The sequence below is a fragment of the Falco punctatus genome (assembly GCF_963210335.1).
Source record: "Falco punctatus genome assembly, chromosome: 1".
NCBI classification, from domain to species: Eukaryota; Metazoa; Chordata; class Aves; order Falconiformes; family Falconidae; genus Falco; species Falco punctatus.
In genome coordinates this window covers 127,504,745-127,529,541 of record NC_137580.1, presented here as the reverse complement: position 1 = coordinate 127,529,541, position 24,797 = coordinate 127,504,745, and the positions used below count along the sequence as shown (strand labels likewise).

General features: G+C 43.7%; 3 protein-coding genes across 6 annotated transcripts in view; 2 read left to right on the top strand and 1 right to left on the bottom strand.

The window, feature by feature from the left end:
* Positions 1–4,482, top strand: part of DUS1L (dihydrouridine synthase 1 like) — a 19,628-nt gene extending 15,146 nt beyond the window's left edge. Inside the window, exon 14 of the transcript XR_013925764.1 lies at positions 323–4,482. The gene's annotated coding sequence lies outside the window, so the exon portion shown is untranslated. The remainder of the gene's footprint in view (positions 1–322) is intronic.
* Positions 3,266–19,091, bottom strand: GPS1 (G protein pathway suppressor 1). 4 transcript variants are annotated; one of them, XM_080373868.1, is made up of 14 exons: positions 18,796–19,091; positions 16,203–16,295; positions 14,089–14,270; positions 12,682–12,846; positions 12,365–12,500; positions 12,122–12,199; positions 11,656–11,716; positions 11,175–11,260; positions 10,581–10,675; positions 9,428–9,533; positions 9,003–9,083; positions 8,748–8,885; positions 8,375–8,509; positions 3,266–7,630 (listed from the first exon to the last, which is right to left on the bottom strand). In XM_080373868.1, exons 1-14 carry the CDS (start codon positions 18,826–18,828, stop codon positions 7,556–7,558), a joined length of 1,464 nt encoding a protein of 487 aa, XP_080229994.1. In that variant the 5' UTR covers positions 18,829–19,091; the 3' UTR covers positions 3,266–7,555. The 4 variants fall into 4 exon arrangements, with proteins under 4 accessions (XP_080229994.1, XP_080229992.1, XP_080229993.1 ...); XM_080373866.1 differs by lacking the exon at positions 18,796–19,091 and adding an exon at positions 18,479–18,750; XM_080373867.1 differs by lacking the exon at positions 18,796–19,091 and adding an exon at positions 18,339–18,451.
* Positions 19,091–24,797, top strand: RFNG (RFNG O-fucosylpeptide 3-beta-N-acetylglucosaminyltransferase). Its single transcript, XM_080373875.1, has 8 exons — positions 19,091–19,631; positions 20,369–20,417; positions 20,934–21,036; positions 21,424–21,577; positions 22,558–22,646; positions 22,737–22,902; positions 24,283–24,368; positions 24,585–24,797. The coding sequence occupies exons 1-8, from the start codon at positions 19,239–19,241 to the stop codon at positions 24,649–24,651; spliced, it is 1,107 nt and encodes a 368-aa protein (XP_080230001.1). The 5' UTR covers positions 19,091–19,238; the 3' UTR covers positions 24,652–24,797.

Genomic DNA, 24,797 nt, shown 5'->3' with positions numbered 1-24,797 from the left:
GGGGGGAAATGAGTAGGAGAAGGAAGAAACAGCAGTTATGTGCCTGGGTCCTGAGGAACCACTCCAGCCCATCTAAGCTGGCTTGCCTGCTACTGAGAGCCAGGTCTGAGGGCTGTGGGTCCCAGCTGTGGCACTGCCCAAGGACCTGCTTGCAGCCCACCAAACCACTGCTTCACACAGGAAGATGTGGCACATGCTTAGAAGCACGGTCTGCTTGCTAGACTACACCAGCCTGTTTTAAGCCAGTAAGTTTGCCTCCATGGAGGCAGGTTTTATTCATAACTGGTCTTAATTTTTTTTTTTTTTTTTTAGTTTATTCCAGGCTGGTGCATAGCCCAACGTTTTTCTAACAGCCTACTGTAGCACTGTACTGGCAGTAACAAGAAACTATGTTGTGGTCTAGCTGTCAGTTTTATAATGAAATAAAGCAAGCAAAATGCCAACACAATGTCTAGCAAGGTGACCATCTTATAATATGTAATGTATTCTGAGTGGATACTCCGTGTTACCACTTTCTGGTCTATAGTTCTGACCCACTGATGGTTTGAGGGTTTGCTGGGCGAAGGGCTGCTTCATTTCACAAGCAAAACAGCTTATCCTATTTCAGCTGGTGCTATGTGTTCTTGCATTCAGCCTGTGCAACACAACACCTACAGACTGGCGCCAATTTGGTGTACCTTACCCAAATGTAAAATAAAAATAGATCATTTGGCATCAATGCTGGACATGGTATAGCTGTTTTGAACACAACTGGGAGGACAGGAGCCAGAACACTTTTATATTCTTTCCTTGATGCTTCATCTGGCTGACATTTATTTTCCTAGAATCCCAATGGCAGATATTCCCTTTTGGAAGTTACGCTGGGTCTGAAAGGAAATGAGCAGGAAACCCAGCACAGCAGGTGTGCATAAAGCGCTGGCAAGGTGTCCTCTCAGTGCATAAGGGCTCTTGCCATGGAAAAGAAAGATTACTGAACTGTAATAAATCATAACCCAAAAGTGCCCCCACAGTCAGGAAACCATGCATTTCTGAAAATAGGGAAGACCTTTCCCTGCCCCACCCCCAATCAAGAGAGGGGCTCAAGACTTTTTTTTTTTTAATGACAGAAACACAGCATTTTAAGGAATTGGGAGATAACAGCATGCCCTGATTATTTTATAAACAACTTTTAACATGTTTGTTTTGATGGCTCAATAACCAATCCCTGTGTGTGTGTCTGTGTGTGTGCATGCATACAGATGTACACATGCACCCTTGAGCCCTGGCAAGATCATTTCCTAACCTGCATTACAAACTATGCTATAGTTTACAGTCATAAGTTCATACACGGACTGGAACAGTATGCTCACAAAACACCCGTAACTACTAGTAGCTGTAGACTGACTTAATCCATGGAGAAATGTTCTCAAAGCATTAATAACAGAGCGCCCATGAGCAAGATTAACAGATCACTAAGCCGAGCACCATACGTGAAGCAGAGGCTGTGGCCTGCCCTTACATCAATCACCCTTGTGCTCACTTTCTTACATTCCGAGTTCACCATTTCCATGCTGTTTCTTCAGGCACCCTCCCTGTCACATGACCACCTGCATCTTAATTTGTCCATTTTTGGCCATTTGTCTACATGTAGCTAGCTTCTATCTAGCCATTCCCATTAATTCACACCAAGTCCTCTAGAAGGGCCACAAGAGGCAAGAACTTCATACTCATTTGGAGGTCTGACTCAAATGCTGCCTAACATCTAGCTGTGGCTTTCTACAGATAATGACAATAAAAGTAGTTCAAACTCTCATACTGAGTCTTCCCATTTCATTTGCTCGCTACTTTAACAAAATATTTTCCATGATGTTCTCGGAATAGCATCTTCCAACTTTAATCAGCTTGTTAACCAAGACTTTCATCAGCTTTCATAATTTCTAACTACCCTTGTATTCAGATCAAGTTTAGACGCTAAGCTGGGTAGGTGTTACTCTAGCTCACCTTGTGAATTGGAACTAGCACAGAAACCGAGGGGGAGGAAAAGGGTGTGGCATTTACCAAACAGTCCAGTGATTAGTGTGGGAGAACCAAGTTTAAAAATGCTTCTCTGCCTTATTTAAAGATGGAAGCTTGAAACCACATCTCCTGCCTCCTGCGGAAACAGACCACTTCTTCCCTTGCACTGGCATACACTTTAAAACTGTCAAATAATTCAGAGTTCCCTGGTCTGTTTGAAAAGTTCCTCCTCTAATGAAAAGCTAGATGTTCATTACCATGGAATTTCAGACTGCTTACCTGACCCATTCCCGTTTACAGTTTCCCAGAAACATCAGAAAGCTCAGCCATTCTCCTGCTCACTGCGCCAGAGAAAATTTACAAAGTCAGAAAAGGCATCTGCATGAGAAACATCCACTGTTAGAACGCAGTAGTGGACTGGTGCTGTGTGAGAGATTTGGGTTATGTTCTTGACCACACAGTGGGATTTTAGAACACATCTCTCGAGTACAGAATCACCACTGTGAAGAAAGAATCAGGCTGGCTTTAGGCTCCTAAGTTCAGGAATGGTCTTATATTTGGGAATGCTAATTGGACACATTTCTATACAGAATCAGTGTTTAAAGCATATTCGTCCCCACCCCCTCTCCCAAGGCATTGATTAATAGGCAATGCAGATAGATACATGCTTGTCTTGTTAGCTTCTGTCCCATGACGTGGCAGAAGACTGCAGCACTCCTAATGCAGGACTGGAATACTGTTCAGTCAGGCACTGCAACACAAAACTCCCTTTATGCATCTAACTACAAGTCACCATGCTAATGGAAAAAAAAGTTTCAACCTGAACTTTCAACAGACATTCTAGAATATTATAACCTTGCAATTAATAAGGTAAAGATGACCACTATATCAGTTTCTTAATAAACAGTGCTTGTGAATGAGGAGGCACTATTGCAACATGAGCAAAGCCAAGCCATTTGCCATTCATGCTGGGCACACCTGCACCTACACTACCTAGGGATTACTTTCAGGCTAGGCAATATATTAATTATCCTGTCTATCTCTAATAAAAAAAATTGTACCCTGCCAATTCAGCAATGTAATGTCCTATTTTGTTTGTTTCACAGGCCCTCAAGAAGATATACATTATTTAATTGTAATGGGAGTAGCGGGAGGAAAGGCAGTGCTCTGCACATAGAATGATGGTGAAAATGATCCTCAGTCTCTAGGTTTGAGGGAGATTAGATTCTTGTATCTAAATCCATTTTCAGAGGCACACAAGAAGAATTAGTAGTAGTTCACCTAACAAAAAGAAAACCAATGGCCTTTATTTGGCAAAGAGCTTATAAGATGAGATAGCAGAGAATTTTTTTTTAAAAAAACAACCAAACAAAAAGTACATCCAAACAAAGATTGAAAACCCTGGATCTCAGCACATATTTACAGGGTACAAACTTTATGTACACATAGACTTCACAGTTAAACTACAGGCACATGGAGTATAATCATCAAAGCTATAGCTGCGCAAGTATTAAAGGACTGAAACAGCTCTATCTATGGGATCAAGGACAAGAAGATTACCTAGCCTGATCTACCACGTAAGACAGATTTTCAGATCTTGCCATTTGAATTCTTGTTTGAATGAGACCATCTCTTGCTAATGCAGCTACCCTTCAGTCTGTAACTTTTAGTAAGTCTGCTGAAGGCCAAGCTTGAATTCTTTCTCTGTCATCAAGAAATTGTCTTAACTTGCATTATGACTTTGTACCAAAATTTTAACTACTGAATCTCATATATTTCTTAGAGGTTGGCATAACCTATTAGCCAGTTTCTGTTCCCTATCTAGTTAATTTAGCCTGATCAAGTTATCCTATAAGATAATCTTAAGCTAGGTTGTTCTATCAGAACCTATGAAATGTTGAACGGAATTCAGATCCATAGAACAGAGAAGCCAAATTACTATCAGTTGAAGTAAAAAGCTCATTTGCAAAGCACAGAGTAATTCATCCCTTTACACCCTGACAGCATCAGAGATAAGCTGAAGTCAGTTCCATACCAATTTGGTATTTTTCACCCTACTGCAAATTCAGCTGATGGACTATTGAAAAAAAATGAAATGCTGACTTGTATTAGTCTCAGCTCTCACAAGGGGGTAGCACAGAAAATACTAAGAGCACTGCCCTGTGGAGCACACTGCTCCCAATTGTCATCTGCTTCACAGAAAAAGTAATGAAGGAGATGGCATAAGAACCTTGAATAGCCAAATTAAGTTGGCTGAGACTTTACTCTTAAAAAAAATAATTTAAAAATGCTTGACCAGCCTATGCATAATGAGTCTTTGTCAGAAGCATCGTTGCTATTAACATTTCCTCATTTGTTTTTCTAAGAGTTTATATTACATCGCACATATCAGAAATAATACATTATTCAGCGGCAGATTTGGGAGTTGTCCAGAGGATGGAACAATGCTGAAGATTTCAACTAAGTTAGGAAGTAACGCTGAAACCATCATGGCAGAGTCCCAGATACCAACACACAGATCGTACATGCATGGCACAGGGCAAAGACAGAATTCTATTACTTTCTCCCTCATCCACTGAAGTCTCTCAGATGACAATAGCCCATAGATGCTGCTGCACCCAGTGACAGTCCAAGCCATAATGTGATCTCCCCTTCTTACTTATAGACCTCCCTCTACAAATCTTAGCAACACAGACCACTATGTTGGCCAAGTTTTGGCCAAATACTCACCAATTGTCCCCAACTATCCAACACAAATCTCATAGTGGCAGTTTTTACATTACCGCTAAAGTTAGTTGTGCTACTTAAAACTGCCTTCACCAAAAGAACCAGGTTCTTTCCAACTGTTTTTCCTTTATCCCTAGCCAGGTCAGGTGTATGATTTCCACTGCATGATGACACCATCAGTTAGGGCCTACCACCAGCATCTCCTTCCTTGTCAACAAAATGGTGCAGCATAAGTTAAAGAAATCCACTTAAGCTCCTCTAAACATATCCTAGACATACCAACACACAACTTCATCCACTGCATTACCTTGCTGGTTACAGGGAATCACAATTCATTCATCACTATCTTCCCATTTATTACTTGGGAAATTACCTAGAAATTTAAGGTAAGAATAATATTTCATTGGAGGAAAATGCTTATCAATGCAAGTTACAAAGAACTATACCTGTGCTGTCTTTTATTTCCTAATTTTTGGACTGGTGGGTAGTTAGGACTGAAGCAGGCATTGAACAATGTCTAAAAGAAATATGTCTGGACAGGCCTGACTCACATCTACAAGCAACAGTAGCTTATTTCACAGGCTAAAGGAAAGAATTACATGCCGATAATTCCATACAAAAGCATACACTATGCTTGAACAGTGCCTATGAACTAAGCAATAAAAGACAAATGCCCTATCTGTCCAAAAGAGGTTGTAAGCATTGTCTGGAGAGACAAAACTCATCGCCTTTGCCCCAGCTACGGAACTGCCTCGGGCCACAGCAAGAGCTGGAAACTACTGTTGCCACCTCGTGGGCTCCATGCTGACTGCTAAAGGATACTCTCTTCCAGCCACCTCCCACGAGCAGGCAAGCACTAACTAGTAACTGGCAGAGCAGACTCTCAAGTCAGCATACTGCAGACATCCATTTACAACTGAGGATTCCTCCAGCAGAAAGCCTCTAGGAAGGAACAGAAGTAATCTAATAAAATCAAGAGTGTGGAAGCTGTGTGTAAGCAAAGATAGCCGGCTTACATGGTGCACCTAACTGGGTTGCAAAACGATCTTAACAAGAGCAGAGCATAAGATCTTATCCTTAGAAATGGTGTCAGCAGCCCATTTTAGGGAAGAAAGTACGTTTAAGTAGTATTACCAGGGCTGGATGACTTTCCTTCAGCATGAGCAGAAGGCATCGAAGTGACTTTCCCAGCATTTCTACAGGGATGTCCAGGACTCAGCTTGCCTTTCTCACTAAACTGGCCATCAGCGATACCTGACTCAAAGTTCTTAATTAACTAGCTCTCTCCTTTCTCCCCTCAAAAATGGGTTTCTTCTTCCATGCCAAACAGAAGACATTTAGCCAAAGACCTCACAGGAGCTACTGCTTCCATTTTCAGCACCTAAGTCATAAAAAGCATGGAAAGCCAGAGGGAAAGAGTACTGTTGCAATTTAACACAGCTGTGCAAACACAGTCCAGGAACTTTGCTGTTAGAATGTTCCCTCAAATTGCACTTTCTTCACAGTTCATCCAAGCCACATCTCCAACCAGATCAGAAAACAAAATACAATTGCCTACAAAATGTCATCAAGCTTAGCAAAAAATGAATGGCTTGAGATCAAAATACCTAAACCCCAACTTTAACACAAAGCTCAAAATACTCAGAAGCTTTTTAATCCTGCTATTTAATGCACTAGACATAACAACTTACTAACAAAGAAAAAGGGGGGGAGGGGGGGCACGGGGCAAAGCATTAACACATTAACAGTAACATCTGTAGTCAGTTGCCAGACCAGCCAGGGCTGGAACAAAATTCTTAAGTTTGCCTTATGAACTAGATGAATGCAAGGCTGCAGTGACTTCAGAAAATTCAGTGCATATCTCCTTTCATTAACAAAGAACACACACATCTGGGCTGCCACCTTTAACCCCTTTATAAAAGAAAAAGCAGAATAAATGCATCTGGAGAGCGGGCACCTAGACTGGCTGCTTTCAGCTCTTCCACAGGACTTGAGTAGTATTTTATGTCATTTATCCATGCTACGAGAAGCAACTGCTGCACATGTTGGGAAGCCATCACACACTATGGCAGTAAGACTGGACAAACAGCAATATTTGCATGAAGTAGAGATTTACTGCTATGGTAACACTGAACCCCAAAGCCAGGTCACGCACAAGTGGGAAACACGTCAGGGAACAGGTCTTTGAAAAGAGATCAGAGAGAAAGAACCTGGATCCAGGTAAACATAACACCCTAAAATAAAGGCCTGTGACTGCATGGAAGCACTGCCATGTTTTCTGGTGTAGGTGAAAAATCATTAAGAGTTTCTCACAGGAAATCTCTTCTATCAGAACTCTACCTCCATAATTGAGAGCAATGCACTTGTAGGTTTATCTGGAATAAACAGAAAGCTCAGCATTGCTCAGAATCAAGGCAATATTTTCAGGCCAGCAAAGCTCATCTTAGATCATGCCTGTCCATTCAGCTTAACACTAACTATTTTTGCAGCTTTGAAACGAGAAAACGAGTAGCAGCTGAAAAACTCTCAAATCAGCACCTGTATGAATAACCTGACAGCTCTTTCAAGTGGTGGAAGAAGGAGAATAGAGAGAGATGTTCTACCAAAATTGAAATGACGACCCATTGCAGGGATGCTGTTTTTAGAAAGAATTTCTTTTCAAGGAGAATTGAAGTTATTGGAATATTCATATTATCCACCATCAGCCCTGACCCTCTCAATCCGAGCAAGAAGTGAGGGAGACAGGGACAGTTTGTGAAGCTCAGCAGTTAGTAGGTGAAACACTGGGTACAGTCCTGGAGGGACCATTTCTTTTGGTAGTGCTTGAAGTTTTTCACATGTTGGTGCTCATCCTGGACTGGCTGTTAGCTGGAGTAAGCTCCCCTTGGCTACCTTCTCTTGGAGGAGACTGCAACAAGACCAAAACACATCCTAGTTAGTGATGTGTAAATATGCTGCACAGTGCTTCCTGAGAGACCAAATGAAGCACAGCAGGATAGCAGCAGGGGGAGAGCATACCCCCAACTCATAAATAATGATGGCTTTGCAAAAGTGTTGTGTTTACAACTTCTGTAGTTACAGTTCATGAGAATTGTTCCTAAAAAAAGTAAAACCGGAACTTCTAAGCCACTCTATTTACCATGTACAAGGTGCTGTTGGCCCCAGAAGTGGAATCCTATCTGGCATGTAGTGATCACAGAGATTAACACACTACAGAATTTAACACATTCTGTAGCAGACGGCCTATCCTCCCCTAAGGGCATTCTTTTGGAACTGCATCGTGGAAGGAATACTCCAAGCAATTCATGCATTTTTTACTTCCTCTACTAAAAATAATCACTTCAAACAATCTTTCTTTTGATAAGAGATACGTGTATCAAGAATTAGTTGGAATGCATTAGTTAGAATCAACCCAAGCAGATAAACTTCAAAGGACATTCTGTGTTGTACAAGCAGGTCAATGTATTAGCTAGAAACACTTGTTCCTTATATATTCAATATTTACTACTGTGAGAATTTGTCCAGTCGTGGGCACACCAAATCCATTCCCCTCCAGAATCTTCAATTAAACAACTTCTATAGTTTCAGGGTTTTTTTTTAAAAAATTAAAACCTTAACACTGTGTCAAAGCCCACATTTAACATGCCCATACCTTGACATGTATCTGGTTGCGGAGGACTGCAGCTCGCAGAATCATAGCTTTGGCACGTCGCTGAAACTCTTTGCCCATTAGTAAAGATTTCTCAAAAGTTGTGCTGCGCTGATCTACATCTCGAGCATAAAGAATCTGTAACCAACACAGAGAACTGTACACAGGAGCTAGGACAGGGTTGCACAGTGGGAAGCCCCTTCTGCACAAGGGAACAAAGCTGAGGTATCACGGAACCTGAGTTTACACACAGATCAGCCCTACTGAGAATACGAGTCACAATAGATGAATGCAATTTTGAAGCGTCCCAGGAATGGAGAGTTTCTGATCTTAGTACAGCTGTCCAGTCTATAATCTGCAGCTCAGATGCACTCACCTTACTGTGTGAGTCTATTCTGGCATTGATCAGTCCCTCCAGGATCAGCTGAGTAAGTTCATCTTCCAGAGCAGCCACTGTGGTATTAAAAGCAGTGGCCATTTTGCGCATATCTGCCGATACGTAGGGGCTGAAGTACTAGGAAGAAGAAAGTATTAAGTTGCCAAAGGTACTCCCTGCTCTCCAAAAAACCATAGAAAAAGCAATTACAAAGAGATGGCCTGTCTCACTGCTCAGGATTACAGGAACAATTACCTGGATAAGGGCACGATTTCGAATCTGAGTATAAAGTGTCCTGACATGAGGTGCAAGGTACATATCCAGCAGCAGGTTGTCCTGTGCAAAAAAAACCACATCAGGACCCGAGAAGCAGCCTTGAAAAATATATATTCCTATGTTCTGAAACATGTATCTGTATATACTTAAAACTTAAGAATATTACACTACAGCAAGACAATACCATAAAACAAGACTGAATACAAGAACTAGCAGTATATTAAAATATTTACCACTTCTCCCCACCCTCCACTGCTAAATTACTCCCAATTTCCATTCATCACATCAGGAGACAGAAAACACAGAAGAGCTTCATAGCTACTTTTAACAGTCACTGCTTCTTACAACAGGCTAGGCAAAGGGAACTTTTAGGGTCTGTTCTGCACTGCTCCCTTGCAGCTCACCTTCATCTCATCCAGCATCTTCAGGCATGAAGCATATTTAGATTCGTAGAACTTGAAGATGATGTCGCGAACCTGTGGCTCCAGCTCCAAAAACAATTTGAAGGAGCTACAGATAAAGATGACAGTAATCAGACACTGGAACCCACCACTTTAATACTCCGCAACCTCATCACTCCAAGTTGCAAGGTTACAAACTCTCACTGTCATTTGAAGATTCCAAGAATTTACTCTCCAACAGGCCAGCTAGCCCATTTTCAGCAGGGCTGGTAAAACAGCAAGATGCAGCACAGCATCAGAGCTGTGGTGAAAGAAGGCAAAAGACTTTTGATAAACCAAGCACTAGAAATGTTTGTCCACACAAAACAAAAAAATGAGGTGGAATAGGGCAAAATCAGGATCTACCAGAAAACATAGGTCACATCCATGAATGCACTGTAGTCTGTGCTGGCCAGCTTTGTGTTCCCTTTCACAGCCTTCACAAAGTACAGCATGCCATAGGTAGGTTAGGCGTGCAACTGTCTCAGCGCTCTCCCAATTCTCCACCACAGATTTCTGAACCTTGGGATCTCACTCCATGAATCAGCCAATACAAGTCAGGCTAACAACCCTTTTTCCACATAAATTTAAAATCTGTGCTTCCACACACTTAGCTGACAAGAATTCAGTATCATTGTAATTCAATCTGTGACACACAAATATCCATTTTCTTCCAAAGACTAATTCTCTTAACCTTGTATATATCATATTAAGCTGCAAGTTGTATTAACAATTATTACGTTTTATTAATATGATTAACGTACACCAGAACAAGTGGTAACATGAAGACATGTTATCTTACAGCTGCCTTCTGTGGAGCTCTTACCCTCTGATTTAATATCTGGTATGGACTGCTGATGGAGACAGAAAATTGGGCTATGTTGATGCTGGATTTGACCCAGGTTGGAAACTTCTGTTACGCTACCAAAATTTCAGCTGTGATTAACCACTGTGTTTTAGACAGTGAAACATCACTTAATGCTAAAGCCAAACTAGGGCTCAGTGATTCTTCCTCTGCTATACGAGAAAGCTATTACTGCCACCAGAATCCACTCTCAATCAAAATCCCATGTCCCAAAAGATGTCCAGTATAAACTCCCCTCAAGGCATCGCCTACCTGCTGGAGATAACATTTCGTTGCAGTTCCTGACGGTCAAAGGTAGCAAGGGCACAGAGACCACCATACACAGCCACATTGCTAGGAGACAGCAGCTGGGAGGGTGGCAGGAGAGAGAGGGGGAGGGGCGGTGGTGAGAGAGAGAGAGAGAGAGAGAGAGAGTGCGGGGGTGGGAGAAAGAGGTTGGGATTAAGTATTATACTCCAGTCTCTCATGCAGTGACAAGATTAGCCCTTGTTAAATTTAGTGGAACCACTCAGTGTGCTCTCAGGCATTCACCCAGAGCCTGAGGAGTGACTGATCACTGCTAAGAGAGCAGAAACCAATTCCAACAGCCAGTCTTTTGATTGAGCTACACAGATATATAAATCTCACAGGTAATTCCTACGTGATCTATAGTAGATCGTTTAAAGAACCCAAGAAGAGAGACTTTTAAAAGAAATAATATAAAAAAAACCCCAACCACTCAGTTCACAGCACCACCAAAATACACAGGAGCACTGTGAAAATAACTACAATATCTGACTTTAACAACCTAGTACTAAGAATTACATCCCCTCCAAGACTTGCACACAGCTCCCTCTTGGTCCTCACCTCAGGGAAATCACAGTGATCAAATGATGCCAACAAGAAACACTTTGCTGCCTGTTTGTACTTCCGAGCAGCTAGTTCGGCCAAGCCTAGGAACCAGAAAAAGTTAGTCCTTAGTTTGTGATAGCATACAAATCAGGAGAAATTGTAAGATCTGGAGAGTAGGACAGGCCTCCAAACAGTCGCTAGTGCCTTCACTATTGAAGCGAAATAATATTCTCCGACTCATATCTAGCATCCATTGAACTACGCTGACTCACACTGGCATCCTCTCTGAAGAAACTTGGGGAGAAGAAAGAAATGGCAAAAAAAAGTCAGCAGTTCCATCTCATCAGCTTTATTAAATTTTGCATTTCTGGTGAGAAAATAGAAAGTCCGTCAAACCTGAGAGAAAAAAATAAACCAAGCACACACAGCTGTCTGTAGGGCTCGTTGACAACAAACAGCAGGGCAGACAATACAGGAAGCTGAAGGATACACTCACCTGCTGCACATTTCAGTTTGGTGAGAATTGCTTGTGTCTGGCTGTCTCTTTCTCCTCTTTGCTAAAGGATAAGGAAAAGCAGTAGTGAGCAAGCAACATAAACCCCATTTTGATTATAACTGTCCTTGGGATACTTCATCCTAATAATTAACTTGCAAATCTCAACAGCAAGATAACTTCATCTTATTTGTTTTGGGAAAGAATATGGCAAGAATTGAGGATGGGAATTCTCTCTGATTTAATAGTGAGTCATATTTCCTGCACTTATATCGTGAGAGAAAAGCAACAATGAATCGCCAGAGAAATAGTATAGCAGCCAAGGAGGCTGGATTAGAGGAAGAACAGACTGTTAGATGGAGTCTTACAGGGAGCAAGTTGTAAAGAGGGAAAGGAAGAAACTGTCTCACAAATTTTGGAGACAGAAAACAAAGGGAAAACTCATGCAAGTTAAAAAGCAGGACCTTACTTCTGCGATTTCTGGTGTAGACTCAGCCTTGCTTACATAGCTCAGAACATGAGACCAATTCTGGAGGTAGACACTGACCTGTAGAGAGCCAGAAACAGTGTAGAATACGCATGGATAAATGGTGTTACTTAGATAAGCAGCATCATTGCAGACACAAAAGGTGTAACCAGAGCAAAGTACAGGTGGACTTTACAGCAGGTATCAGAAAACACCAAGTACTATTTTTCCTGCAAACCTTCCTACCTTGATAACATTGAGGCACATGTTGATAACATGTTTAGCACTGGTGCAGTAATCACGGGCTCGCGAGTAACACTTGAGAGCATTGCTGAGGTCCCCACAGTCAAGGTAATGATCACCTAAGTCATCGTGGCCTCTCCTGGAGCACAGGAATTAAAATACCAATGAACTGTGTGCTCAGAAAAGGACACTGTCAGTTTGTTCCAAACAAGTAACTCAACGCACTGACCTAAGGCACTCAATGCAGTTGACATCCTGTGTAAGGTGCCTGGAGGAGCAAAATGCTCTTCCTTGCTCCAGCAGAGCCTTCTGCATCTCACCTGATACTCTCCTTGATGGAGTTCCCTTTGTAATTTTTCAGATCTGTGTCGAGTTTCTCCAGTTTAAGAAGAGCTTTTTTGCGTGTAGCTTCAACCCAAGCTGTGTCAAGAGGAGGGGGTTCAATTCCACTATCAGGGACAGCATCAGGTGTATTCTGCAGTTCTCTGAAAGAAAAGAGTTTAAAGGGGGCTATTATGCTACAAACTTTTCAAAACAGAGGTCTGTTAAAGCACCTGGCCCTGTTACCCTAACAAACAGTACTGCATACACAAAATAGACCAAGGAGAAAACAAGGATGGTGGGGAAAAAAGACAATGACTGCTAGGATTTCCAGTAAGAACAGCAACATAAGCATCACAGATGTCTACAGATCTTCTCAAAATTATCCTACCGAACTTCTGCAGGTATTTTATTAACAAGTCAGTCATTGCTAGTTTTAAAGAAACAACCTGCTCTATAAATCAATTGAAAGTAAGTTACTAACAGTGCTGCAATGAAATATTACATTCTATAAAAGTATTTAATAACTCTAAAGAGTCATTGAATCCAGTCAAACATCTGTACACGCAACACAGGGTGCACATGTTCATGAGTTCTCTCCCCAGCTGTACTGCAATGGCTTCATAGCAAAGCTATACTGTACAGATACTATTCAACTTCGTTTTCCATTCCACTCAGGTCAACGTATCTGCTTACATTGAGCTCACTCTCTAATATTGTAAATGGAAAGATATATTCTGAGTTTTATTGTTTTGTGGGTGGGTTTTCTTGGGTTTGTGTTTGTTTGGTTTTTTTTTTTACCAACAGTTCTTTTCACATACAAGAAAACAATGAACAAACATACTGTCACACATAAGTGGTAAAGACTCCCAAGGCAAAACAGACAAGCAATCAACAAATATGCATAACAACAAAAATAACGCAAAGATAGAAAGTAGGGATGGATAAGTAAAGTATCACAGGCTACCTTTAACAGCAAACCTCTTGTCAGCGGGGGTGGGAGGGGGAGGGGGGAAAAATACCAAGGCAAGGCAAACAGTTAGGTAAGGTTTTCATTTATGAACACAAAAGCATCTAGAAGAGGCTTTGTGTCCATAATCTACTAAAAAAGGACAACCATGTTCATTAATATTTGAAGCAGTCACAAGGACTAAACTCTCCTCAGTATCTAACTGTAGCCTTTTAAAACACTGAGACTTCAGAAACAGATAATGTCTTCTGTGTTTAATCTTTTAAAAAAGATTAAACCTTAGGCCTGAATACACACATTTCATTGCTATCAAATAAGGGCAAAGGCAAGTTGCATAACGAACACGCTAGCAATACACATGCACCATCCCCCACTGTGGCACACTAGTCTTAACTCAAACAAAAACTCTCCCCAGGTTCCCATGATCTCTTAGTACCTGGTGGCCTCAGACAACTTTCTGTGGATTTCTTCATACACATCAACATTGAAAGTTCTCTGGACAAATGACAGTGCCATCTTGAGAGCTTCCACCCGTAGCTGTGGGCAGTGATCAGCAATAAATTGTAGCCGTTCAATTCGCATCAGACCACTGTAGCTGGATGCATACTGCTCCAAATCCTGCAAACAAAACCTGGTCTTAGAAGGAAAAGATGGCAACACTAAATCAGGCTACAGCACTGTGACCTGCAAAGTGTTTCCTGCAGTCCTGACCCCTTCATGGAGAGCAACATGGCTCAGACAAATAAAAAAGCAGGTAAGATTATTCCATTTCTGCTTTCTTCAAACATTAGCAACTTCCTCAGAAATATGCAGTACATTACAATTTACATATTTTTTTATTTCAGTTGTGATGCTGTCCATTAAAGCTAATCAGCTCACCCACTTTAAGCACCCGTTACATTGCCTGTTAATAATTTTGTCAAGATTCCATCATTTGAGCCAAAATTTCCTAAATCAGAAAACCATTCCAGATGGTTTTTACTTGAAAAATAGCTTCCATATGACAATTTGCGTTCTTTTGCTCATACTAATTTCTTACAACATCTTATTTGAGAACAAATAGGGTCTCTTACTCTTGAGGAAGGATCTGAGCTTTAAATTCTGAACACTTAACAGATTTTAAGCCTTGGCTGGGGGTGGAGAAGAGAAGCACAAAATGTCTAGTAAAGATACCATACCGCACTGCAGGGAGATCTCCTGAAGACAGAAGTACACGTGCAAACTACTGTAGCAGAATGTTCAGGGCAAAGTCAGGCAGGAAGAAAACATTAGATTCAGGCTCCTGTCCACATTTAATATGCATCCTGTGTCATGTCTGACTCCCTGACCCTCATACGTCTAAATTAAGATATGACTACAGATGTCACAGTAGCATTTCCTAACGTGATTGTTGCCTGATTCAGTGCAAGAACAATCTTGCTGTGAGACTGATACAGGACTGTGCACACTGAAAATCTGTATTTAGGATTCGTGCTTATTTGCTACAGAACTTGAAAAATACAAAGGCAGGAACATTCTTTCTTCCACAGTTTCATGCCTGACGGTGCACAATACTCCTGGAAAACACTGAGTAATTTCATTTTACTCCTCAGCTCTTTGAATGTCAAAAGGGAATTATGGTCCTTCACATCAGTTAGGGTGAAAAGAAAGTCACTAATTTTTGTGGCAGACTTAGATAACATAGTAATAACAGAGGCGTAAAGGTCACAATATAATTGCTTCCTCACTCTAGTTTCAGAACAGAATTGAAATGCAATGAAATCAAACAAGGTATCAGGTCATACACTGGAAAAAAACAAAACCAACCAAAAAAACCCCAAAACCGAACAAAACAACAACAACAAAAAAAGGGCTCTGCAGTAAACACAATTAACCGTGTGACAACTGTTAGAAGGCACAGGGACAAGAGGAACAAATTAAAGCTTCAGAGGTTATGTGAGATCCAGAGCTTCCCAACAACGCTTTATTTTGCAATTCTAATGTTGCTTTAACTTTTTCCAATTAACATATTTGTTCTCTTCTGCAGCACCTACCTCTCACTGTTACAGAGATGACATATTAAAATTGGCCAAAATCTCAAATCATTAACTCAAAATTGAAGAAACTGCTATATAAGTAAATAGTCTTCTGTAACTCTGTGCCTCTACAGGGTTTTAGCCAGTCTCCGGAGGATTGAACAATGAAAGAATTCTGTACTTAAAACACCTGAGCCTTGCTCCTCAAAGAACAAGCCTCAAAATAAAGGAACGATGTCTCCGCAAACAATGAGAGATGTACAAACTATTTCAGAACAAAAGCTGTCAAACAGGCAGCACACAGCAAGTCACAGAACAGCAATTCCTCTCTCATCTCGGGAGGTGCAGTAGAGGTCAGTATGTGACAAGGAGCTACAGAAAAGCTCACTGCTATTCTTACCCCACCTTGCTTTAAAGAGAATCAATCTCTAAATCACAATTTGACAAGGAGTAAAATGAGAGAGCTTCTCAAAAGCCTTAAAGGAAGAGGCCATGCCCAAGAAAGGTAACCCACTAGCCCCCAACCAGCACATACCAGAGTGGGGTTCTCCACCACATAGTTGATATCAGGTGCATTTTGCTGATCTTCTTGTGGATCTACGTCAATCTGCATGGGCTCTACTGCACCCTGAAATAGCAAAACGAGGTCAAAAGTAGCTTACTACACTTGAGCAGGAAAAAAGCATGTGATTCAATCTATTAAGGACTTGCTTAAATACAGATTAAATGTTAAAAATTAAAAAACATTCCTCAGTCTTCAGATGCGTTTAGGACCGCTCTCTAGCAACACCACTACTCAGCATGATGTTTTGTCTAAAACAAGCTGCACTAAGGCTCACCATTCGCACAGAGCATTTTATTTTATTTGGTACATTATCAAGCAAGAAAGTGAAAGGGTCAATAAATCTGATTCTGCAAAGTATCCTGAGCGTGCACACTAAATTCCAAATGACTTTCCACTTCTCTCCCTTGAGCAAGAGCAGACATTAACACTCTACTCAAGAAGCTCCCAAAGTAAAAAAGTACCCAAAAAGCTCACCAGAACTTTTCAAAGCTACTTTAATGCTTAAAAGTAGTATTTGGGGGAGGGAAGACAACAACACTTTTTAGAAGTATCAAAAAAAGTAAAGAACAGAATGAAGAATGGCAATTCCACACTTTCTACCAAACACTGGGAAAAAATTTATCTGCACTAGAAAAAGTTACCATTAGTTGAACTATCCTACTATAGCTATCCGAGTCCAACTGTTTAGGGAGATTCCCTTTTTCAGGAACAACAGAATTTTATTCTCCCAGTATGTCTTGCACTGCTTTGACCCACATGAGGAATCATACCAGTAGAGTGACCTCAGTACAACTGCATCAATTCAATACCTGCGCAGGTTTCCATTTAAGACCAATTTACTATGCAGTCCCACAAACAAAGTTGGTATGCTAGCACAAAATACTTCTCCTCCTCCTGGTCAAAAGTGTGCTGAACATTCCCCCTCGGTGTTACCAATTCAACCTCAGGAAAACCAAGTTGAATGTCTTCTTATAAAATGCCGAATACACACAGATATTACCTGATTTGGGGTAAATTGCATAAGTGGACCTTAGAAAGGATAAAAATGACAACACCTTGCCCCCACCAACACCAAATTATTTCCATGTTTTTTATTGAATTTGCTGTCTGTTAAGCAATCAAAGACTGAGGGGTTTGCGTGTTGGGTTGGTGGGGTTTTTTGGTGTTTTTTTTAATGACGAGGAACAGGGCAGACCCGAATTTCCTAACTCTAAAAATTGATGCATCTTGTATTCACCCACAGCCTATTTATTCTTTCACTGACTGGTGCGTACCAAACACACACATATCTCAACAATGGCTTGAAATCTCCCAAAACCTGAAGCAAAAGCAAGCATACAAAAGTACATTCCCTAGTTTGTTACTCTCTGCATGAAGGAAAGGGAGGGAGGGTGCAAAGAAGAGTTTGATTGTCCAGATCACCACTCAGGAAAACTGCATAAAAAACATTTAAGTCACCATATATTGAGACCATTACTTTTTTCATTTTTATCTACTTTATCTCTTTTCTTACACCAGAAACACTGTGTTGGGGTTGCTTTTTTTTTAGGTTGTTTGCCTTCCATAATAAAAACCTCATAGGGACTCCTTAGAAATCAGCGTTACAGAAACTAACAGCAACTCCAGCTGGTGGAACAAAGTTATTTGTGCCCTGCTACACCGGTAGGCTGTAGTCTGCACTTCTCTCAACTCCCAGACATGGCAAAACACAAGGGGGCTGGAATTCCCACCAAGACATGCCAAGTTCTGACATTTTCAAGACAACTATTTTTGAAGCAAGATGCAAGGTTTACTTAAGAGCTACTCATAAAGCAAATAAAACAGTGCTCACTCCCCAACATTCTCTGAGCCCTGCTGGAACGTACTTTATAAGGCCTCATACAAGCTGACAAGCTGGCACTCAGCACTCAGGCTGAAGTCTCCTGCTGTACTCGGGAGTGACCTACTGCTGGAGGGGATGCAGTACGGATCTGTTACTGATCAAAAAGCTGAGCTGGATGCTGAACTACCCCACATCCTACCCCGAGTTTCCACAACCCCACGCACTGACAAAGAACCCGCTGGCTACTAAAGGTAAGACAGGCAGTCAACTCGCAAAGGGATCACCTGTGCGGCTACTTAAGGTCCGGGCTCAGCATATCAACCGACCCGCTGTGGGCTCCTGCGCCTTTTCCCCCGTGCTGCAGACACTCGGCTCTTCTTCATCCGCCACCTCGTTACACCCCGCTCCGCTACCCAAGCCCTACCTACGGCACACGTAGAACTCGAGAACCACGCAAGAGGGCCGCCGCGGCGGCGGGGGACGCTCGGCTGGGCGCTGCCCCTCCTGCACGGCGGCCGGAGCGACGCAGGCCCGGCGAAAGGGCGAGCCCGGGCCGGCCGAGAGCGGCTCCCTCCCCGCAGGGGAGAGGCGGGCGCGGAGCCGAAGGGCAGGCCGCACCGCGCCACCCGGAGGCCACGGCGGGGCCGGGCCGTGCTGCTAGAGACAGCGCGGGAAGGAAGCCAAGCGCGGCCGCGGCAGCCCCCGGCGAAATAGAGGTGGCGGGAGGCGACGGCCCCGTACCTGCAAGTTAAAGACCTGGACGGGCAGCGGCATCCTTCCCCTCCCCGCCGCCGCTTCCGGTTGACCTCCCCACCTCTCCCCCCTTCCGTGGCTTCCACTTCCGGGTCGCGCGGCGCCGCGAGCCCGAATCCGACAGGTGAAACCCTTAAAGGGGCCGCGGCCCGTCTCCCCTGCTGTCGGCGCACCGGTCGGCGGTGTGGGCGGGGTGGGACTGCGGGGCTCTCGCCGCCTGTGGGGCCCGGCCGCGCTCGCCGGGGCGGCCTCCCCCGCGGGCCAGCGCTGCCCGGGTGCGGCCGCCGCCGCCTTCCGGAGCGCGGTGGCCGTCTGGCCGCCGCCGGCCGCTGCGGCGTGGGGAGAGGGCGGCCGGGCTCCCGGAGCCGCTCGGCTGCCCGCGGGGCCATGAGGCGGCCGCGCAGTGCGGCGGGGGCCGGCGGGGCTGCAGCATGAGCGGCTCCTGCCTGGGGCTGCGCAGGGCCTGCTTCCTACTGTCCCTCGGTGCCGCCGCCCTCCTGCTGCTGCTGCTGCCGCGGGGGCAGCCCCCCGCCGCGCCCCGCCGCCGCCCGCCGCGCCCCGCTGGGCCTAGCGGGCCGCCGCGGGCGGCCACCGGGGGCAGCAGCCTGCCCGGCACACGGGCGGGCTCCCGCGGGGGGCCAGGGACCGGCGGCCGCGGCGGGGGCCTGGGCGGCAGCCCGCAACCTGCGCGGAGAGGCCGCCCGACGGCCCGGGAGAGCCTGGAGCTGAAGGACATCTTCATTGCCGTGAAGACCACGCGGAAGTACCACCGCAGCCGGCTGGACCTGCTGCTGCAAACCTGGATCTCCCGGGCCAGGGGGCAGGTGAGGCCTCGGCGGCAGGCCGGGGGCTGTGGACCTGGGTCTGGGCCTGCCTCCCAAGAAGCTCGCGGCTGCCTGAGCTAGTCAGTGGCCGGCAGGGCTCAGTGGTCCCAGCAGAAGGTTTGCTGGCTTTTTTGTCACTGGAAAATAGTATGTGGTACTGAAAGAGCCCCTGTGCTGATGCGTCTAAGCCAGTGTTTTGGTGCATGTAGTTTGGCAACTTTAGGTTTTTTTCCACAAAACACCATAGAACTCATTCCCTTGTTTGGGAATTTCAGTCTGTCCAAGCATGTTAACACAATTTTGTCCAGCAGCTGGGACAAGGCAGTGTTACCACATGGCACTTCCCACCGGCTTTTATTCTTTCCTTCTAGCTTGCTTGACAGCTTGGAGGACTCCTAGCCAGGGAGAAGAGTTGAAGCTGCAGGGGGAGGTACTCTGAGAAAGACAGTCGTTCCTGTCTGGAGATTGGTTGACTGTACCCTGAGATGAGGAGAGTAAAATCTTGGATGCTTTACTGAGTTGAGGCTCTCCTGGTTTGCAATACGAAACCTTATCAAATAAGGCAAGGGCTGAAGTTGCTGGGGTTCTGTCCACCACCAATCCCTACCCTACTCCCAGCAGCTACTGTGAAATAAACTAGCCAGACAGAACATTCAGAATTCTGACTGCAACTGAGCAAAGTCAAAATTAGTTTCTGAAATTCCTAAATGTGAACACACTGCTTTTGTCTCCCACAGACGTTTATATTCACAGACTGGGAGGATCAGGAACTACGCCTGAAAGCAGGTAAGCTGTGTACCATAGGCACATACTGTCTCTTATAACTGAGGTTTGTTTCTGTTGTGCTTTCCCTAGAAATCCTTATTTCGTGCTGTACAAGCAGTTAGGGAAGTTAAGGTGGAGGAAATGGAGAAAACTTCTCCTTTCACAGGAGAATATGCTGTTCCTATTACCGCCTGGACAAGATGCCTGGAACTTCCTGAATACAGGGTTCACCTACTTCCTTCTCATTAGTAAGCTTAAGTCTATCTGGTCCAAAGTTATATTAGGTGTTTCCTTTGCATACAGTCTCATGGCACTATTTATATACCCTGCACTCACACATTTGTATGTACTCTACAGTTTGCATGCCATATGCATAACCCATGAGCCCTGCCTGTCCTACAGTTTGCTCTTACATGTGTGCACCATATGCACTTCAGATGTACAGTATTAGTGCCAAATATGCACTTCTTTGTAGTCTTTTTTTTGGACTACACATGCTTATCAAACCTGAAAGGGATGATCTTTGTATTTTTCTAGGGGATCATATGATCAACACCAACTGTTCTGCTGTCCATACCCGGCAAGCTCTCTGCTGCAAGATGTCTGTGGAATATGATAAATTCCTGGAATCTGGGCAAAAGTAGGTGAAACACGTTGTTCTGATTGACTTTGTTTCTTCCACTTCTGTGTTCGCAGGAAACTTGAGTAACCTCCTCTGCTCCAGTAAGGGATGCAATATTAGCCAAAATGTGGTGACAAGCATGGGGAAGGGAGCACAGCATGAAGCAGAGTTGATAAATAAGCATCATCTGAGAGGTGGAAAGGATGATCACCTAAAGGGGACTGTTAATTTCAGCTTCTTTCCAAAATTAGGATCTGTGGGTGCTTTCAGCTTCCAAATTCTGTCATTCAGGACAATTGGGAAATACATTCTGCTCCAAGGCTGAAAGACTGAGGCTCAGCTGTAAACATGTAACTCATTTCTTTGTCATTGCTCTGCAGTAACTTTCTTAATTTTTGTTTGAAGATGGTTTTGCCATGTGGATGATGACAACTACGTCAACCCTCGGACTCTTCTGCATCTCTTATCTGCCTTCTCACACAGCCAGGATGTTTATGTGGGGCGACCGAGTCTGGACCATCCCATTGAAGCAGCTGACCATGTCCAAAGTGATGGATCAGTAAGCAAACTTTGCAGTTAGTCTGAGAGACATGCTGACCACCTAAGCTTTTAAAACCTTGAGAGTTCATAGGATTCCCCCTGAGAAACAAGTGATTTAATCTGCAGACAATGAACCTGGCACTGATCACTTTCAGAGACTGGGTGCTGGGTTAAATGAACCTTTGATCTACTTCATATGCATAGGTACAACAGAATTTGTCTGTTTCTTGTCCTTTACTTACCTATGTTGGTGATCTCCCTCATGGTAAGGTGAGTAGGGCCTCCCCGCCTTGACTCTTCCTTTTCCTTTAGTGGTTTTGGTGGAAGTGTTCCTTGTTTTGGGCTTGGTTTGTTTTGAGAGTGGTATCACAGTGTCAGCATCTTGAACCAACCTCACATGGGTGACGAAAGCTTTCTTGGTATATAAAGCATTTCCAGTACTGAGTGGTTACTAGGTTTTCAAGAAGTGGAAGCAAATATACCTCGGTCATGCTAAAGGACAAGTTCTCACTAGGCTGCCTGTACTGACAGGCCTAAAGAGAAATCAGTCCACTGGCCAGAAAGTCAGTTACAAAGCGGTGTGTTAGGGAAGACTGCACAACAAAGTAGTCTTCTTGTTCCATTAGTTGCTTTGGCTCCATGTCCACCTTTGATTTCCACAGGAACACTGAGCTGGCTGTGACCTTTGGCTAGAATGACCAGGGGACAGATGGAATTGGGTAGGAGTAGGACTGTAGTGTTACGTTTCATGTGTGCTGCCTCAGTTGTGCTAATGTGATGGTTCACCTGGTGTCATTTCCAGGATAGAGTTTCATTTGGGAGAAAAGCTAGGTGGGCTTTCAGCAGCCTAAAGAAATAGGAGTTAATCTGTAATCTTGTTCTGACTCAAGTGCAGTATGTGATATCCAGTAGAACCTCAAGTTCCCTTCCCTACCCAGCCAAACGGAAAAAGCTGATTATCAGTAACTACTATGTGGTTTTTTTCTTGTTGCTCTTCAGAAGACAACCGTGAAATTCTGGTTTGCCACAGGTGGAGCAGGGTTCTGTATCAGCAGAGGTCTTGCCCTGAAGATGAGTCCCTGGGCCAGGTAAACACTTTTCCTAGCTAAACTCCACCAATATGTGTTTGGTAGGCTTTAAAGCATATTTCCTCTTGTCTCCTATGCTCTGTCTCACAGCCTGGGCAATTTCATCAGTACTGCAGAAAGAGTGCGTCTTCCTGATGACTGCACTATCGGCTACATCATTGAAGGGCTGCTGGAGGTAAAGCTGCTGCACAGCCCTTTATTCCATTCCCACCTGGAAAATCTGCAGAGACTACAAGGCGAGTCTGTGCTGCAGCAGGTAGGGCTAAGGCTCATGTTCAGTTCTTGAAATTACACGTCAGTCTGATCAGAAAGAGTACTCCCCTTAGACTTAGCGCTCTTCAGCAAAGAAGGATGTCTACAGAGTTGCTCAGAGCTGTGTCCTGTCCAGTTCCTTCATTTAGGTAAAAAGTGTACTTTCTGCTCTAGCCAGTTAGGCCCTATAGCTGTCCCCTCCTTTGGGGACACATTCTGCTACGTTAAGGTGGTGTTCCCCATCTCCTTCTAAACTCTGACTTTCTATGAGTCCCTGTAGCAGCAAGTGTAGGAGGCAGTATTTAGTTTGCCTGCCATGCAGGAAAGTATTTCTATCTTTGCCCAGGAGTCTCAGTCTTAATTTGTGCTGTTCAAAGACTAGTTTCACAGCTATAGCAAGTACCCCTTCAATAACTAAGACACAGTTAAATGTTTGATCATTTTTAAGATTAACTTGTCTGAATCTCCAGAAACTTAATCAATGTTTCTTAGGAAAAATCAAGTAGTTTTTTAATTGCTGGGATACCTTTTTACTTACGGGCAGTAGATGGAGCCATAAGGCTATCCGGAAGCTTTGTCTGCACTTCTTGAAAAACAAGAGTGCGATTTTGCCCCTACAAACTGTTTGGTTATATTTCCTGGCAATTCTATTAGGCAGCAGAATTGTACGCTTAGGGCCAAATTCCAGTGTGATGTAATCTCCTTCATGTCAGTGAATGTAACTGTAAGCTGAACACAGCCTTTCAGGGGTGATCATTGTGTCCCTGAGACTGTAACAGCTAACCCAAAATCTACAATTAGAAGAACTTATATTTTCTTTTATATTTTCTTTTTTATTTTATCTTGTACCTGGCACCTGAAAATTTCTTAATACAGTGCTTGTGTGGAAGAATAACAGAGAGCTGGAGTTCCAGGGGTCTAAATTTTGTTGCCGGGTTTGTCACCTGGCAGTCCTTTGCATGCCGTCTAACATCCAAACGTTTCTGCTTTCTCTCTGTGCTAAGACATACTCTTGCAGACTTCAGGCAGTGGCTGGTGGGGATGAATATATGTCATTTAGTGAAGGTACAGACATGTAAAGGCATTAATCCCTTTACAAAGCTTACAGTTGTAACTCATCTTGTCCTTCAGGGCAATGCAACTTTCAGCTCCTTCATTTACTCTCCCACATTGCCTTTAGTTGAGCAGCGGTCCATTTGATAGCTACTATTCAGTGCCAACACTGCTTATGTAAAAACTAACCACAGTTTTTCAGATGTGATCCACTGTTCAGATTAGACAGGGTCCTTGAAGTCTTTCTGCATACCTCATTAATAGTCCTGCTATCCCTGCTCTCTTTTCTGCACTAGTGTTACAATTTCTGAATATTTATTTGCTTTTACAGGTAACCTTGAGTTACGGGGACCCTGAGAACAAACACAATGTTGTGAGTGTGGGAGGAGTGTTTGGCCTTCAGCAAGATCCGACGCGGTGAGTGTCCACTTCCAAAACAAGATCTCCCTACCTTGTTCGTGTTTATCAACTGCAGAATGATCAAACCCACTAATGGGGATATTTTCTCATGTCACTGTGCCAGAGGCAGGTAGACCCACTCTCTCTGCTCCACTAGACTGCTGTACATCCAATGCCAGTATGTTCCTTGTATGGAGAATTCTAGTCTTAACTTTCTTTTTTTCTTCTTCATAGATTTAAATCTGTCCATTGTCTGCTCTATCCTGACACTATTTGGTGCCCTGCTAAGAAGATGTCCTAACTCTTGACTGGTTGTTGACGCCTGTATCTTACCTCGTTTGTGTAAGACAGGAGTTGTTGTGGACTTCTGGGTTTGTGGGTTTTTTTTTCCTTTTCTGGGAGACAACCAGAGGCATCTGCAAAGGAGGCAGACTCTATTTACAAAAA

What these genes read in the sequence shown, in the direction of transcription:
- GPS1 (XM_080373868.1), bottom strand. Translation starts at nt 18,828, where the DNA reads ATGCCGCTGCCCGTCCAGGTCTTTAACTTGCAG. An exon ending in ATCACTGTGATTTCCCTGAG is followed by an intron (nt 10,676 to 11,174) that starts GTGAGGACCAAG and finishes CCACCCTCCCAG; the next exon opens with CTGCTGTCTCCTAGCAATGT. An exon ending in AGATGCTGGATGAGATGAAG is followed by an intron (nt 9,084 to 9,427) that starts GTGAGCTGCAAG and finishes TTTTTTGCACAG; the next exon opens with GACAACCTGCTGCTGGATAT.
- RFNG (XM_080373875.1), top strand. Translation starts at nt 19,239, where the DNA reads ATGAGCGGCTCCTGCCTGGGGCTGCGCAGGGCCTGCTTCCTACTGTCC. An exon ending in AAGATGAGTCCCTGGGCCAG is followed by an intron (nt 22,647 to 22,736) that starts GTAAACACTTTT and finishes TCTGTCTCACAG; the next exon opens with CCTGGGCAATTTCATCAGTA. An exon ending in GCGAGTCTGTGCTGCAGCAG is followed by an intron (nt 22,903 to 24,282) that starts GTAGGGCTAAGG and finishes TTGCTTTTACAG; the next exon opens with GTAACCTTGAGTTACGGGGA.